Source organism: Serinus canaria, chromosome 4 (assembly GCF_022539315.1).
Source record: "Serinus canaria isolate serCan28SL12 chromosome 4, serCan2020, whole genome shotgun sequence".
NCBI lineage: Eukaryota > Metazoa > Chordata > Aves > Passeriformes > Fringillidae > Serinus > Serinus canaria.
This window is the reverse complement of record NC_066317.1, coordinates 5,267,207-5,285,514: the sequence shown is the minus strand read 5'-3', so window position 1 is coordinate 5,285,514 and position 18,308 is coordinate 5,267,207. Positions and strand designations below refer to the sequence as shown.

At 43.3% G+C, this 18,308-nt stretch overlaps 1 protein-coding gene across 2 annotated transcripts in view; it reads left to right on the top strand.

Moving 5' to 3' along the window:
* Positions 1-13,238, top strand: part of ANKRD50 (ankyrin repeat domain containing 50) — a 39,973-nt gene extending 26,735 nt beyond the window's left edge. For both annotated transcript variants that reach the window (XM_030239171.2, XM_030239172.2), the window contains exons 4-5: positions 4,496-8,043; positions 10,240-13,238. In XM_030239171.2, coding sequence (XP_030095031.2) covers positions 4,496-8,040 — 3,545 coding nt within the window. In that variant the 3' untranslated portion in view covers positions 8,041-8,043; positions 10,240-13,238. The remainder of the gene's footprint in view (positions 1-4,495; positions 8,044-10,239) is intronic.
* The last annotated feature ends 5,070 nt before the right edge of the window (positions 13,239-18,308 follow it).

Below are 18,308 nucleotides of genomic sequence, written 5' to 3'. Positions count from 1 at the left end.
TTGAAAGCATTGTACTAGGGAATTTCATATTTCCTTGTAAAAAGTTGTGTGTGAACTTGGAGTTTAATTGCCTCATAATTAAAGAGGGAAGACTGAATTGGTTTAAATGGGCTATTACCTGTAGATCTAATTAAATAAACTTCTGTGCAGTGACACGGACCAGTGAGAGCAGCAGATTTCAGCCTCAGCGTCTCGTAGCACCTCCAGAAGAGGCAGAGAAATTTGTAATGCACAATAGGCTGCAAATGCACTAAAAGCTAAGTGTGCTGCCTGAGTCTCCAGGTGCCCTCTACTCTGCTGGATGAGTTATTCTTTTTGAGCAGGTGTGCATAAATGGCCACAGAAGTACCTAATTCAATACTTGTTTAGATCAGCAGCATCCATTATTAATGTCAAATTACTGCCATGTTTGGAACAATTTGGATTTCTCAAAAGCTTACAATTCACTTAAATACATTAAAATGCATTTTAAACTTCTGTTTTGTGCTTATGTAAATCCATTTAAAGATATGAAAGTGGAAGGGTATTTTTTTTTAAGTATTGAAACCTGCTAGTTAATAGCTTTTTTACTATTAAAGTTTAAAAAGGTTGACATGCTATAAAAGTATTTATAACCAAGATACTTTTTCCCCCCTTTTGAATGGCCCTAGGTCTTGCCAAGGAATACATTTGGAACAGATTTGTTTACAGAACTGCCAGAAATGTAATAAATTAGAACAATCCATATTAGAGCTCCCATTGGGTTGAAAGTGATGTGTTGTAAGAAAAATTTTAACAATGCAAGAAGCAGGGTCGTGGGACTGCAGGTTCTGTCTACTGTAACTTCTGTTTTGCTGAACTTCAGTAGTTCATGGGAATGCATCTGAAACAAAATGAGCTTTCTCTTCATATTTTGGTACTTCTTGCCCATGAAAGTGACTTATTGTATGGGGCAGGGTTGAAAAGCAAGTTTGCAGGAGCTTTGTTTGGAAATGTAAAATGACTTCATTTAGGCAGATATTTGGGGAAAAAAACATAGCTTTGTTTTCCTTCTTCAAGCTAGCAACAAAAAATTCAGACTTGAAAAAATTCAGTTCTATCTATAAGGCTTCTTTTGAATTGTTTGCTTATTATAGTATGGCCTGATGCAGTGGTTAAAATTAACATCCTGTTTTATGTCCAAAAGTCTGTTACAATGGCAGTGTGTTAATCCCAGACCTCAAAGGGTGTTTCATCCTGGGATGTGTGAAGGTCTGTATGAGTGTGGTGTGCTTCTTGCTATCCAAGCTTTCTTTCAGATATAATATATAGGATCTCATTAACAAAGAATGTATGGAAATACTGAAAAAAAAGGGGGGGAAAAGCTATTTTTTGCTTCCATAAACAGGTAGCAAATCAAATACTTTAAAACTGCTCTGAAGCCTTCTGAAATTTATTTACCTGTCTGAAGTGCTTAGATATTTGGTGTATCTCAGGTAAGAACGGATCAGGGTAATATTTTTAGCTCTAGTATGGAATAAAGTAACCAGAGCATCTTGGAATGTTTTGTGTTGGAAGAGACCTTAAGACCATCTCATTCCAACCCCATGCCATGGGCAGGGACACCTTCCACTATCCCAGGTTTTTCAAAGCCCCATCCAACCTGGCCTTGAACACTTCCAGGAATGGAGCATCCACAGCTTCTTTGGGCACTGATACTTCATTCAAAGGAAAAAAAATGTAAAACACACAAGCCCTTCCCTTTTTACTTTTTTATTTGGAGGGCTTAGGGGTTTTTTTTTGGTCACTTTCCCACCCATTTTGGAAAGCAAAATGAAAATTGTTTTTCAAAGAATGCAAGGCAGGCAAGAGTCTTGTTTTTAAAGCAGAGATACAGAGAGTGAGACAGAGGCACTTAAACAGTTATCACTGCAAGTTTTCCTGGGAAGGCTGGGAGTCAGGGGAGGTGAAGTGTAATCATTAGTCAGGCAACACTGAGCATCAGCTGAAATCTCAGGATTGCTGTTGTGCCAGTCCTTTGGGGGTTTTCTCATCACAGGGAAATGAAATCCACTACTAAAAAAACAAACTGCGTAAAAATAAAAATAGCTTACGTTTGCAGGTATATATTGGAAGGCAGGATGTGGGCATGGGATTAATGTGAGAGGTTGGGGATTTTGGGAGCAGGATCACTTGGGTCTAAAGACATAGAGAATGATTTTGCAGAGCTCCCTGCCTGTTCTTGTTCAGCCAAGGAAAAAGGGACAAAAAGGGACAGATCTGTGTGAGGTGAAGCAGGGCAGTTCAGAGGAAGGTGAGTGAGTGGGGTGGTTATGTTTGCTCCAGACTGAGCAAAACAGAGCTGTTCCCTCTGCACACATGAGCCAGGCAAAGGGACACTTGTCCCTAATTGCAGCTCCATGGATGCATGTGACTGTGAGTCCATGCACCAAGCAGGGCCCTGGCTTTGGTGTTATTTTTTCACTTCTGTGTCTTCTGCAGGATCCTGACCTAGAAACAGCCTTTCACTTCAAGTGGGAGCTTGGGATCTGGAGAATCACAGGGCGCTGCCTGCTCTTACTCAGCAAAGTTTTTTATTGGGGTTATGTGCAAGAATTGAGGGCTTCACAAAGTTACATACAGGCTATTTTAATAAAATACATAGTAAAGCAATTAATTTTGCCATCCTACAGGTCAAGTAAGGACATTAGTTGAATTTGTGGCACATTATGGTGGATAAAGCTGTCACTGTGTTTCCTTTTAGAGCAAAAAAAGAAACAAAAAAGCCTCTGGAATGGAGAAAGATTATTTTCTTGTTCCTTGCCTTTTGATTAAAAAATCTTCAAGTAGTCAATCTTGCTTGTATAGTCTTATCCTCTGAACTGACTGTGCAAGTGTCCTCTCCAGTGATTTCATTTCATGGAGAAGCATGATTTTGTTTTAGGTGTTCAATTGGTTCAGTCCTGTTTGTAGTGCATCCATAATTACTAAGGGAAGCAGAAATATTTTAGTAACACTTCCATAGTTGGCCTCTGTGTTCTCATCTGTGGTGTTTGTACAGTGCTCATGTAGACTAAACAATTAACAGAGTGACCTTAACGGGATGTTCAGAACCTCTGCTGAAGCCAGTGGGGAGCAAAAAGCACAGCTCTGTTATCAGCCTGAGTTTGCTGTCAGAACAACCTCACAGACTGAGCAGTTTGATCCACAGAGTGTTTAAATACAATAAAAACATAGATCTAGAAGCAGCATCCTTCAGAGGCTCACTTAAAATGATTTTTTCTGTGGAGATGGGGCCAGAATTGAATTGAATGCATTGATCTATGGTTGCTTTTCCTTCAGCATAATTTAGAGATTGGTAACTTAGCTGTAGTTTGAAGAGCAGAGTTGGTTTTGTGTCTGACTAGCTGAGCTGGCTGCAAGGAAAGGATCACAAGCTGTCCCTGGAGAAGGGAGGTGCAGTTCTGGCCTGAAACGCAGTCACTGGAGCTGCTGCCTCCGTGACCTCTGTGGTTTTCCCGTAACTTCCGCAAGAGCAGCGTTCAAACCCACGGTGTGTCATCAGTCAGGGAGGGCAGGTCCTCATCCATGCTTACCTTGGCCCCACCAGAGCAAATGTTTGAAATGGCCGAGGCAGCCCTGTATCCACACAGCTCTGCCTGGGTTCAGCCCCATTCCTGAGAGCCTTACAGCTGTTAAGGCAGCACAGGGAACTTCCCTGCACGTGCTGCTGGGAACAGTGTCCCTTTCCTTGAGTGGGGAGGGCACAAACACAGTCTGTGTGTATGAAATTATGTCCCTTTTTCCTCTAAAGAGTAAACTGGCTGGAAAAACAAAGAGATATGACTAGGAGAGAACCTATGTCTTTATACAATGAGTCACCTACCTGAGAACCAGGGTGTTTATCTAGAACTCAGTCCTCACTTGCAAAAAGTAGGTATTTTCGGTGTGCAGAGGTCTTAAAATGTTTAAAACTATTTTTGAGTGTCTCTCCTGTATCATGAAAGCTTTTAAAAGAAGCTGTGGTGGTCAAGTTAGTGATTTCTATACATTTAATCATGCATATGCAGCAGGTGTGAATACTCTCCTCTGTAGTTAGATAAACATAATAATTGTCTTAAGTGAAATAGCTGAAAATTGCTTAGAATTCCATTGTTAACCACACTGGAGAAGGGATTGTTCCTTTAATAATATAATAATAGTTAATAATCTTATTTCAGTTGCAGTTTTGTTGGTTTTCTTAGGTGTTTAGTGATGTCCAAGGTAGATACACAATGTCTAATTCAGAGAGATTTTCAATATTATTTCTGTTAATAGCACATATTTTTAATATAATAGATGATGATAACAGTGCATCTAATTATCAAAGTTTTCTGCTATTATAACTAATTCATATTCACTGTGTTTACAGGGGAAAATATTTTATTGTGGGTGTTCTCCACCCAGAAATGTTCTTGGCTTTTATTTACTCTTCTTTCAACACTGAGCTAAGCAGAACTGGATCAGAAATAATTACAACTTTCTCTCCTCCCAACAGGTTTTCGAAAAATAAGTCTGGATGATCTCCGAAAGGCTTACATTGTGAAAGATGTGCAGCAGTATATTCTGCATCGTTTGGACCAGGAAGAAGCCCTGAGACAGCACCTCACAAAGGAAACGGCAGAAATGCTGAATCAGCTTCACATCAAAAGCAGCGGTTGCTTTTTGTATCTGGAACGCGTCCTGGATGGAGTTGTGGAGAACTTTATCATGTTGCGGGAGATCCGTGATATTCCAGGAACATTAAATGGCCTCTACCTTTGGCTCTGTCAGAGACTTTTTGTGAGAAAACAGTTTGCAAAGGTGCAGCCCATCCTTAATGTAATTCTTGCAGCCTGCAGGCCCTTGACCACCACGGAATTGTATCACGCGGTGTGGACCAAAAACATGGCGCTGACGATGGAGGACTTTCAACGCAAGTTGGATGTCCTGTCCAAAGTCCTTATCGATGGCCTTGGAAATACAAAGATCTTGTTTCATTACAGTTTTGCAGAGTGGTTGCTGGATGTGAAGCACTGCACACAGAAATACTTGTGTAACGCCGCAGAGGGACACAGAATGCTGGCCATGAGTTACACCTGCCGGGCAAAGGATTTAACGCCCTTAGAAGCTCAAGAGTTTGCGTTGCACCTCATTAATTCTAATTTACAGCTGGAGACTTCAGAGCTGGCTTTGTGGATGATCTGGAATGGCACACCTGTCAAAGACTCCCTGTCAACCTTAATTCCTAAAGAGCAAGAGGTGCTACAGCTGCTGGTAAAGGCCGGTGCTCACGTCAACAGCGAAGACGACCGCACGTCTTGCATCGTCCGGCAGGCCCTGGAGAGAGAGGACTCCATCCGCACCTTGTTGGACAACGGGGCGTCCGTGAACCAGTGCGATTCCAACGGGAGAACGCTGCTGGCCAACGCGGCCTACAGCGGCAACCTCGACGTGGTCAACCTGCTGGTGTCGAGGGGAGCGGATCTGGAGATCGAAGACGCCCACGGGCAGACGGCGCTGACCTTGGCTTCTCGGCAGGGCCACACCAAGGTGGTCAACTGCCTCATCGGCTGCGGGGCCAACGTCAACCACACGGACCACGACGGCTGGACGGCGCTGCGCTCAGCGGCCTGGGGAGGCCACACCGAGGTGGTGTCCGCGCTCCTCTACGCCGGGGTCAAGGTGGACTGCGCCGACGCCGACAGCCGGACGGCGCTGAGGGCGGCGGCGTGGGGCGGGCACGAGGACATCGTGCTGAACCTGCTGCAGCACGGGGCTGAAGTGAATAAAGCCGACAACGAGGGCAGGACGGCCCTGATCGCGGCCGCCTACATGGGGCACAAGGAGATCGTGGAGCACCTGCTGGACCACGGTGCGGAGGTGAACCACGAGGACGTGGACGGGAGGACGGCGCTGTCTGTGGCCGCGCTCTGCGTGCCGGCCAGCAAGGGCCACGCCTCGGTGGTCAGCCTCCTCATCGACCGCGGCGCCGAAGTCGACCACTGCGACAAGGATGGCATGACTCCGCTGCTGGTGGCCGCCTATGAAGGACACGTGGATGTGGTTGATCTGCTCCTGGAAGGAGGAGCTGACGTTGATCACACGGACAACAACGGCCGGACACCGCTTCTGGCAGCGGCCTCCATGGGCCACGCCTCGGTGGTGAATACTCTCTTGTTTTGGGGTGCAGCTGTTGACAGCATTGACAGTGAAGGTAGAACAGTCCTGAGCATAGCATCTGCGCAGGGCAACGTTGAAGTAGTACGGACTCTGCTGGACAGGGGGCTAGATGAAAATCACAGAGACGATGCAGGCTGGACACCTTTGCACATGGCAGCTTTTGAAGGTCACAGGTTGATCTGTGAAGCTCTTATAGAACAAGGTGCTAGAACAAATGAAATTGATAATGATGGACGGATACCTTTCATATTAGCTGCGCAGGAAGGTCACTATGATTGTGTGCAGATGTTACTGGAAAATAAATCCAACATTGATCAGAGAGGCTATGATGGGAGAAATGCTCTCCGGGTTGCTGCCTTAGAAGGTCACAGAGATATAGTTGAGCTACTGCTCAGCCACGGAGCAGATGTGAACTACAAAGATGCTGATGGCCGGCCGACGCTTTATATCCTAGCATTAGAAAACCAGCTTACAATGGCTGAGTACTTTTTAGAAAATGGTGCAAACGTGGAAGCCAGCGATGCTGAAGGAAGAACAGCACTCCATGTTTCCTGCTGGCAGGGCCATTTGGAGATGGTGCAGGTGCTGATAACGTACCACGCCGACGTGAACGCTGCGGATAACGAGAAGAGGTCAGCTTTGCAGTCCGCTGCATGGCAAGGCCACGTGAAGGTCGTGCAGCTTCTCATCGAGCATGGTGCTCTGGTTGACCACACTTGTAATCAAGGTGCTACTGGACTCTGCATTGCGGCCCAAGAGGGGCACATTGACGTTGTCCAGATCTTACTGGAGCATGGTGCTGATCCCAATCACGCTGACCAATTTGGGCGCACTGCTATGCGGGTTGCAGCCAAAAATGGACATTCCCAAATTATCAAGTTACTGGAAAAATATGGTGCATCGACTCTGAATGGTTGTACTCCGTCTCCAGTCCACACAATGGAGCAGAAACCCTTACAATCAGTCTCCTCTAAAATGCAGTCCTTAACCATGAAGTCCAATAGTTCAGGGAGCACTGGAGGAGACATGCAGCCTGGGATGCGGGGATTATCCAATGGGCCTGCACACGCCTTCAGTTCTCCTTCGGAGTCTCCCGATTCTACGGTTGACCGTCAGAAGTCATCTTTATCAAATAATTCCCTGAAAAGCTCCAAAAATTCCTCTCTCCGCACCACGTCCTCGACGGCCACCGCTCAGACGGTGCCCATCGATAGTTTCCACAGCCTGTCATTCACGGAGCAAATCCAGCAGCATTCCCTGCCACGCAGCAGAAGCAGGCAGTCCATTGTCTCCCCTTCTTCCACAACTCATTCCCTAAGTCAAAATCACAATTCACCCAGCAGCGAGTTTGAATGGAGCCAAGTGAAACCTAGCTTGAAATCAACTAAAGCGAACAAAGGGAGCAAAACAGACAACTCCAGCAAGTCTGGGTCCGCTGGAAAAAAAATAAAGCAGAGTAGTTCCTCCCAACCCAAAGTGCTAGAGTATGAAATGACTCAGTTTGATAAACGAGTACCTGTTGCCAAGTCTGGCACAAGCATGCCACTGAAATCAATGCCTCCAGAGCCACAGTGCAAAATTTTGGTCCCTCCAGCTCAGCAAGAAGTTGGTCGATCTCAGCAGCAGTTCCTGATTCACCAACAGAGTGGGGAGCAGAAGAAGAGAAATGGCATCATGACAAATCCAAATTACCATCTTCAGAGCAATCAGGTTTTTCTCGGCAGGGTTTCTGTCCCACGAACAGTGCAGGACAGAGGGCATCAGGATGTGCTGGAAGGCTATCCCCCCGCAGAGACAGAACTCAGCCTTAAGCAAGCCTTAAAACTTCAGATTGAAGGTAGCGACCCAAGCTTCAACTACAAGAAGGAGACACCATTGTAAAAGGTAACTTACCCAGTCACAAAGGAACCAAATGCCTGTGTTTCATTTAAAACGTGCTAAAATTCCATTTTATTATCATTTACCATCCTAATTGCTGACGTGATGGATGTTAAAATCTTAACCTGTCAAGTATTTCCTTTGCTGTCATTTAAAAGCACCAGCCGTAGAGGAATTGGATCACTGTCTTGTTATCTGTTGAATTCAGTTGCTCAAATTGTGCCCCACTGTCTTTGATAAGTGAGTTTCACATAGCACTGATTTGGAATTTCATTTTCAAACGTAGAGACAGATGAGAATTTCAGTTCATTATATTTTCAGATACAGTCTTTATTTCATTATTTTCGAAAACGCTCCTCAGAAAGTCTGAAGGTTCTTAAAAGTTATGGGCAACCACTTTTCTGTATGTGGATTTCAAGGATGAAGCATAAAATACTATTCTAAATCTTTGATTTTATATTTCTCTTACTGTAAAGGTAATCCTCCTATAAAAGAGGTGGCTTTTCTTAGTGCAAGATTATAATCTATGTTATAGTACCAATTTTCTGACCATTCTGTTGTTCTTAATCAGTGAAGATCACTTAGATATCTCACCTCCTCTCCCATACTGAATTTTAAGCTGAAAAAGTCTCTTTTTCAGACGTGAATTGTCAGTGAGTCAGCTAAAATAGTTCTGTTTTTCTCCCTATTCCTGTTGAGATGTATGTTTTTTAGGGTATTTGGAATGTGTTAATATGTTTTCCATTGGAATTTCAGAGAAGCAGAAGAAGAGGTGTGCCCACCTCTTATGGCTTGCTCACTTATTTTTGAAAACATTTTTGTATGTGTGTGTGAATGCAGCATTTTGGACAGCTCAGGCTGCTGCTCCGTAGAACAAAAATGTTCTTGCCAGTTCTGACTCAGTTCTGCTGCAGGTCATCAGAGACAGTGTTTCTAGGACAGGTGCAGAATCCACACATGGAAGGTTTTCAGCTATCAAAAACACATGAACAGGTGTTTTCCCAAAACGTCCTGGAAATTGATTTTAATGGAATATATCTGTAGACACAGCTGAGGTCCCTGGAGAATTGCAGAGCAATAGAATATTGTGCAGGACCCTGTTGGGCTGGCATTTTGGTTCAATTAAAATGTTTGAAACAATGCAGTGTTTCAGAAACATCTGCACTAGAGCCTGCACATTTGTGAAATGCAAATTTTACCAAAGGATCAGATGAGCTGTGGGGCAGGACCGCAGGAACAGGCATAGAGAAGAATCATCAGCTGGGAGAGAAAAGTCCTTAAATCTTCATAAAAGTTATGAGGACTTTAGATTCCCACAGTAGTACATCATGCCCAAACAGGAGTAGAATTTATTTGTAATTTTTTCCTGCTTCTGTAAAACTTTAAACTGTGTAATTAAGGATTGTATTTCCTAACTCTTACGTGCCTCCACCTGATGTTCATCGCTTGCTTTCATGTTATACTTTATTGTAAATCCACTGCGTGGTTCTGATGTGTTCATCTGACCTGACCTGTCATCAAAAGAGTGGTTTTGGTGAATTTTTTCCATCTTCCTTTATTTTAAAATATAATCAGCATATGAAGAAATCTGAACATTCCACATATAGTACTAAAATTTGGCTTTGCTTTGTCTGGAACAAATGGTGTGTTACTGAAAATTCAGGGTTTCTCTCAGTGAAGTTCTTGGTTTTGCAAATGGGTAAAAAATGAGGTGTGGATAACCAAATGGTTCCTTTTGCTTTTCTTTTAACACTTTCCAGAGCGTCACTTAAAAGATGGGAATTTAGAACAATTCTGTGTGGATTATGAATTGCTTGGCACAGGCTGTATTTTACCTCCTCTTTTGCCAAATCTCAAGCAGAAAAATGGGTAATTTCCCTAACTGGTGGATAAATGAGTCACCTGTGGGGTATCACATCAGAAATACTCCATGGGAGCACCACAGGAATGGCTTTTCTTCCCTGGCTGCTGCTTCCCAGCCTTTCCAGGAAGCTCTCCTGTTGTGGGGACTTTGTAGGGGCTTGGGTTGGCAGAGGGCACAGGGAATCAATCACGGGGCTGGGGTTAGGCAGGTTAGGATGACTTTTCCTCATCAGGTTGTGGCTGTGTGCTTTTGACTTGAATTAGGGATGATGCAGCTCCGTTTCTGACAGTGCTGTTTGTGTTATTTCAAAGCTCAGTGTTTTTATTTTATATTTCCAGGCCAATTCCATGATGCTGTGAACAGAAGCGCTTCTGCTCCCGATGATTTATCAGCTGGCTGGGATGAAAGCAAACAGTGCTTGTTTAGTCCACCTAGAAATTCAAGAATGTGATTCCTACAGTTCAGTTACCTTAATTACTGTAACGTGCCTACATTTTCAGGCTGCCTTCTCAGTATAACCCTCTGTGCTTCAAAATTTTATTTTGTGTACTTTGTATTTAATACACAGAATGAGCACTTTTTTTAATTGCAGAAAGATATATGCTGTATTTCCCTGTCCACAGCTGAAAATGGTAGGAACCAGGAATTCTGATTTCCTATTCCAGATCGCTTGGTAGAGGTGCATGTGCCACAGTGAACTGTGTTATGGAAAAGGCAGTGCTTTTTGTATTTATTTTTCTGTGGCTAAAGAAAACAAGCAACGAGTTTTGTCACATTTGCATTGTTGTCATGTATTGTCAGTTCCCCGTGTACTTCAAAAGGTTCCCTCCAGAATTACAAGTCTTGTAACAGTATTTTATAAATACTGTACTTGTGTGTTCTGTCTGTGTAATTGCTGTTCAGTGGTGGCAAGGAAGTCAGACTGCAACCACCTGCAGTGTCTTTGGGATTTTTAAGAGGTAAAAATCTACTCTCTGGTACTATAGCACCAAATCTGGATGGCAGACTGGGACCACTGAAAGCAATAGGCAAATTTTGGACACTTGGTCTTCAATAGGCTCTGTTATTGCTACGGTGATGAGGTAACTAATATGGGTATGTCTGAGGTGCTAAAAGGTCTGATCCTGCTTTCTTGTATATCTCTATACATTAGAAACAGCTCTTTCTCTTTTCCAAGGTAAAGGACTATTTTTTGGGAATGTCAGTAAAGCAAACCATGGAAAATACAGACCCTTTGTGAGCGAGGCTGAGAGAATACCCAGCAGGAGTGCAGTGGAAAAGCACAGCGACAGCGTTGCCTGGGGAGTACAGAGATGGCTGGGTTAGCCCTGTCCTGAGACAATAACTCCTTAAAGCACAAACTTGTATGAATGTGGTTACTGCTTCACGGGGATTAGGTAGAGCCAGCGTGTCTCTGTACCTGGAGCACGGTGAAGGAGCAGTCAGGAGAGCCCATCCATGGGTAGTGGAAAGCTGGTTTCCTGCTCTTACAGCAGAAGTATTTTACTTGTGTGAAAGAGAGCAAAGTCAAGGTCATTGTTGTGAAAGTGAGCAGTGTGAGTTTTCCCTTTGAATGTGCACATCTTACTTGCACAGTTCTGCAAGTGATAAAATGAAACAAGTGGGTTCTTTTCTCCTACAAATGTAAGCTATATTCTACTATATTCACCATTACACAGCCTTGCTCTTTAGAAAATAAGCCTATTTTTGTATGCAAGTGTTTCTTCTAAAGGCTTGGGTTTCATCTTTTTCATACTCTAATTCTGATCATTCCAGAAATAAGATGATGGAGAGCTGAGGTTATTTTTCGTAGATGAATAATTAGGTCCTTAAACTTTGATGAATGGCCCCTGGATGTAGATGCAGTGCATATTCTGAGGCACTGAAGGGCTCCATGTCTGGTTATTATGATCAACTGTCATCAGAATACTTTTTTGCTTTTAAATCTTGCACCTCTGTTCTTATTTGCTTTTTCCTAAATGTCAGAAAAGAATCTTTTATAGTCAGGCATTCAGCATGTAGTAAAATTAGATGTTAGAAGCTGACACACGGCAATATGGATTGTTCTGAATGTTTCATGTATTGAATTTCTTGTCCCCGTGGGACAATTATAAAATAAACATAACAGGAGTCTGGCAGAATGGCCTTAAGAGGGTTAGTGGTTTAGAAAAGAGAAAGTACCAAAATGTTCTCAGCAAAATTGTTCCAAACCTCAAGTGTGGTACATTTGCAATACTGTGCAAGAATATGACTTTCTTTAGTGATTAGATGTATGTTTTGTTCTGTGGAAAGGGATCTCTGAATGCCAACATTTTTTCTACTGACCTTGACTGTCATTGGGATTATATTTATTTAATTTTATTGTGTTGTTATTAGTTGCACCTTGTGGACAGAGGACGTAAAAATATGGCCAATTTCACAAGGGGCCACAGCTTACAGATAGTCTGGTGGGTTTTGTGTGAATAGTATTTACATTTGAAACAGTCACTGGGGAAACCCTCTCTCCAAATGAGCAGAAAGTAGACCTGTCAGAAATGTTTTCAGAATGACAATTCTGCCACATTTAAATATCCACCCCTTTGGAACGGGGCAGGAATTGCTTTAAATCATCTATTTTCTCAGATGGTCTGTGTAATTCCACGTTGCTGTTGCGTGTGATTTTTAGCATCACCATTTGTGAGGGGTTTGTGTGCCAAGCAAAGTTGCTGTTCCCCCATTGTTCCCTCTGCCCTGCCCTTTGCCATCTGTAAATGGAGTGGAGGTGAGCAGAGAGGTGCAGCTGTGACTCAGCACAGCTCCTTCTGCCAGGGCAACGCTTCTCACCACCCATAAAACCTGAATACAACAGGAATCCTGTTTCTCTTCATCCCATTTCGCTGGTCCTTCCAAGGTCATCTCCACGACACATCCAAATTCTTGATGGGAGAGCTGAGGAAAAGACTGTTTTGTGGACATGGGTATCAATACTGTGTGCATGTGGAAAACTCATCTGGGGAGAAATGCATTAAGAGATACCGAGGCACAATTGATGCATTTTTGTCTTCTCTGTGATCAGTATTGAAAACATCACCATTTCTTTAAAACTAAAAAGGTGTTTTCCCTCCTCAGTTACTCTGCTATGCAAATGTCTGTTATGCTTAATATTCCCCATCTGAACTCCTCAGTTAACTTGGTTTGCAGATAGACTGTTTTTTCCTGGAGTGGGTTGTAAATAGCCTTTAATGTACATTGAATGAATTTCACATTGTAAAATTTTTATTTTATTCCTTGTATTATATTAAGCGAAAATCCCTGTGTATATTAAAGTGCATAATAAATATATTTGCTTTTCAGCAGACATCTAACTGTTTTAATTTTTCTACCTCATTTCCTGGGACATTTCAGGAAAAGGTTATTAAACTTGATTAACTTTCATGTAGTACTAAATGAAGTGTGATGTGTGTTTCCAGTAAGCAGCCCAGGCTAGCCAACCTCAGGCCCTGGCATTAATTCCTGTGGCTTTGAGCATATGCAGGAGAAGATTTGCTGCATGTCCTTCTGTTTAAAGTGACCATTATAAACTGTAAATACCACAAGGGCCAATAAATTAACTATTTCAGTTGCTGTAAGTGCTAAACAAGTTCAAATGGTTTTTGTTAATTATTACCTTGGTGAGTATTTCTCTGTAGTATTTTCAGCTAAAGGGAAAAGCTCTCTCACTTTGAGTGGCTACTCATTTTTCTTGAATGTATTAGTAGAAAAGGGAGGGGAGAGAAGTTTTCTGCTCCTTGCAATAATACCCTTTGTCTCTGTGATCTTGTCCCACTTCTTCAGATCGTAGAGCCACCATGATTTCTCTGCAGAGGGTTTTTGAGTGTGCAGGAGGACTTTGGCTGTGCCTTCTGCAGATGATGCTTCAGCTTTACCCCCCAGGTATTCTGGTTCACACAGATCCCAGCACCTGGTACACACAGCTCAGCTGATTCCTAAGATTAGGGAATGGCAAAATTGTCATTATCTGCTGACTTGTTTTCTGTGGATTTCTGTTTCTCACAGCATTTATAGACCCCCTTTTGTTAAGTTCTCCATCTGAAATAACAAAGTACGAGCTGTGTTAATTCAGTGGCTCTTTTTCATTGAAGCAAAGAATTTTCACTGAATTAATCTCTGAATAAGTTTTATTATGCCCCAGAGAAAAACATTTTCTCCAGAGAAGCACTGTAATAATATTTAAATAAAATTATTCAACACCTCTTTTAAATCTCTTATTCTATGGAATATAAACAAGCCCATTAAATAATGCTTCACCTCCTCTGTGAGATCCCTGCTACATTTTGGCTTGTGTATTACATGTATTTTCCACAAGAAAGCTGAGATTGTTTGGCACAGCAAGCTAAAGCCTTTCAGCTGGAGGCCCTTGGAGAGACAGCAATGAGAGTTTGGCCTTGATCTAAATCCTAATCATCTTGTGCTACAAAGAGTCACAGAAACAGGGCATGGGACTCCATATCCCTTTGGCAAAAATCTAGTAGGCAAATCATTTTGATAAAGAAGTCTCCAAATGTATATGTAGGTAATATAAACAGAGTGACCTTTGGAATTAAAATGTAATTTGCTGATTGTGGGGACAGAATAAGGCATTGGGGTCTGGTTGTTGGTTTTGGTTTTTTATTTTCCCCAATAACATTTTTAATGTAACAACTTTTAAGCCTGCATCTCCTAGGGGAAAAGTTATTTTGAAATATTAAGATAAGTAATAAAATTCTCTCCTCTTAGAGTTAAGGCTGTGGACAGAGCTATTGTGTGTTTATTATGTCTTGGTGAACATGAGGCAATCTCAGAGAAAGACTTTCAAACTCAAAATTTATCCATAAATGACAAAGACAGAGTGGACCTTTATTATGATTTATTCTGTCATTTTCCATTATGCTGGCTATCTAGTTCCCATTGTGCTTTCCCCAAGAACAACACATTCCAGATTTGCTCCAGCTTTAATAATAGTGTGATAGTTCTGTTGCTGTTTTTTTCACACTGCTCTCACGAAAGGTGTTACTATTCGCCAGTAAATCCCAAAGCACTTGACAGAAAACACAGGAGAAATACTGAGATGAGGATGCATTTGCTCTGTCAGTCACTGAACAGCCTCAAAACAACGTCAGGAAAAGCCCCTGGGCCTCTCCCAGCACTAGGCAATTCTGCTGCCTTGAATAACCTGTTGTCTGGCATTAACTCATCTCCTGCTTTTTTTCTTTTTTTCTTTTTTTTTTTTTTCCTGTTGCTTTTTTTAGTTGCTTTTTGTGCATTTGCAGTGCAGCTCGCTGGAGGCTGTCCATGCAGCTGAGTGCTGCCAGCTCCAGCTCCTGGCTGGCTGCTGGAGCTGTGGGAGAGGAGTCAGCTCCACTCTGGAGGCTGCTCTGCCAGCAGATTCCTGCCTGCTTGGGCTGGGGACCAGGGACCACCTCGCTGCGTCTGGCCCGTGCTGAGCAGCGTGGCACAGGGGGAGAGCCTGCCAAGCTCTCTCTGGAGCTGTGCTCATTTCTCCTGCTGCAATCAGAGCTTTCAGAAAGAAAAAAAAAATAGGAAAAAAACAGGCTTATCCAGGAACCTTGTTGACAGGTGAGAGCTCTGTGAGAGGCAGTACTGAGCATGCATCCAAGCCTTTGTGTCCTGGTGCCAGTTTTCTGCTAATGTAACACTCTGAATTGAAGGGGAGATAAAGCAGTCTGAATGTTGCTGTCTGTGCTAACATTTCACATCTCCCCTGTGCCCTGGTTAGCTGTCAGCCTGCTGAAGAATTAATGGGGATGCCTGCTTCTGAAGGCTGTCATTTGATGGGATTCATGGTGTGGAGAGACAAGATCCTTCTACAGGCAGAGTGCTCAAAGCAGAGGGGTTTTTCAGAAGCTGGGTAGGACCAATTTGCATATTGTCCCTTCCAGCTGGACTTCTCCCTGCAGGAGCAAAAAGCACCTGGGCCAGTAATGTACAAGGTTTAGTTGCACGAGAAGAAAGCAGGGAGGAAAGGTTCACATCATCTCTGAAGCCTTCAAAATGCAGCTCACTCTTTGCCACGTCTAAAAACTTCACTGCTAAAGCAAATCTTGAGATGATTAGAGGGTGCATAATTAAGAGTCCTCCCTCATTTGGCTGCCAGAGCTGTTCACTGCAGACCCAGAGCGAGGCAGAGGCGCATTTGCTCTGACTCTGTTGCAATGTTGGCCCTGGTAACACCGTGGTTAATTCTCTCTACTTGTGCTGAAATTTCCCACAAGAGCACTGGATGGAGTTGGTTTTGAAATGCTTTTGCTAATTACTTTTTTTAACATGTGAAATTAATGAACAGAATTATTCAGGGACATTCTTGTTTACATGGGGTCGAGACTTCAGCAGTTCCAATCCACTTCCATAGTAGTGTTTGAAGAGTGTGGTTCCCTTCACCTGAGGAAAGGTAGCAAAATCTGTGCCTAAATTGATACTAAAGTGCTTTTTGGCTCACACTGCTGGCTCATTTACATGCAGCCTGTTTTCTAAAAAGGGTAAGTCTTTCCTCTTTGCCAGGATGGGATGATGGATTTAAGAACAGCCATTTCAGGACACACCAGAAATTCATCCAGCCCTGCAATCTGTCAGTAGCAATGACCAATATCAGATGTGAATAGAAAAGTACAACAACAGGGTACATTTTCAATGATTTATTGGGCATTTTTTTTTTATTTCCTCTGAATGTTCTCTAGCTGTTTGCAGAGAACAGAGTTCTGGGATTTCCTGACCCAAAGACGGTGGTTTTTTATCATTAATATTTTCTGTGTCAATCAGTGCTAACTAAACCAGGAACAAGTGGCTGAGATTGAAAAAGTGCACTGTAACTTATAAATAATATTTGTTTTTAAGGGTTAGACCACTGGACAATCAGCTACTGAACACAAGTTTTAAGCTTGTGAGTAGATTGATACCTGGTCTCTATATGTCCAGAAGAATTTGGTCTGGAATAAATGTGGAGCAGTTCATATGAGCATTATACAATGCAGAAACTGAAGATACCATTTGAAGCATAAGGAATTCCTTGCATCTGCTGAAAACCTGTTTTGCAACAAGCTAGAAGGAGAATTTCTGTGCCCCAGATCTGTGTAGGGAAGTTGGTTGATCTTTTTGCATGGAGACAAGACGATCCCAAGAACATCAGAGTTACTCTTATAAACAACATGAACAAACTTGAATACTGATTCACCACTTCTCCAGCTCTTAGCCAAAGCCATCAGATGCTGGTAATGGGGAATGCACGCTCTCAAAAATGAGTGGTTTCCAGATTAACAGTGAGCACAGGTGCAGGAGGGTATTTCCATGGTGCTGCTCGGCAGTGCCGCTGTGCAGCACGGCAGGAACCAGGTGAAAAAGAAAATTACTGCAGCAGATGTACTCCCTCCTGTGTTTCCTGAGCTCCCAGGTTGCCAAGCTATATCCCCAGGATAAAGCACTTTCCCTGCAGAAATAATGACTGTGTTTGCCTTTTCAATCATTTAACTCTGGGATTTTCACAGCTCACATGGACAGTGACTAGAAGTTGCCAAGTAGTGTCGAGCTGCTTTAAACTTGATATTCCCCACACTCCTAATCTCCTCCTTCAGGAACAAAACAGGTTTCCACAACTTAGGTAACACCATGGCCAAAGTATTCCTTGGCTCCTCCAGTTTTCCCACTCTGGCAGGACAACAAGGCTGTGGGCACCGTGCCTCACATGGAAAAACCAGTCTCAATTAAATCTGCTCTGTTCTCATTTAGGCATCCTAATTATCAGGGGGTGGGGTGGTGGTGCTGAGCGTGGAGATGGACAGACAGAGGACAGATGTGGAAAAGAGGCTTGGTGTGTACAAGTATGTTTGTTACATCCCAGGGGGAAGCATGGAATGCCTGTGTGAATGCCTCCCTGGCTAACCAGAGAGCTGCCCTTCAGGAACACGTGAGAGGTGAGACTGGCAATCAAAGCCTTCAAACACACACCAGGGGTGTGTCATTTTTGGCACGTCAAAGGAGGGGCTGTCAGTGCAAGAGCTGTACTAGAAAAGCTGTCCTCGGGATGGATGCAGCACAGGATGAGAGGTAGGGGAGCTTCCCCTTGTGAGAAGAGAGCATTGCTCATCTGCCCAAGAGGTTGCTGCAGAAGAGGGCCTGCGAAGTTAGGTGTGACCTGATGATCAAGTCAGCAACAGAATGTCTTCATCCTCCTCCTAATGCAGTCTGGGCTGTCCCCTGCTTGGGAACAGCTGGTGGGAAGACTTTGTTTGGATGTCAGGGCGCTGCCGTAGCCTCTGGGGGGAAAGCCGGCTAAGGCAGCGTGACCCCTCCCTTCGGAGGAGGACTTTAATCCGTGCATGTATCGGTTTGAAATTACACAAGGCTGTTTAAGTGTGTTTCTTCCATTGCGGGGACG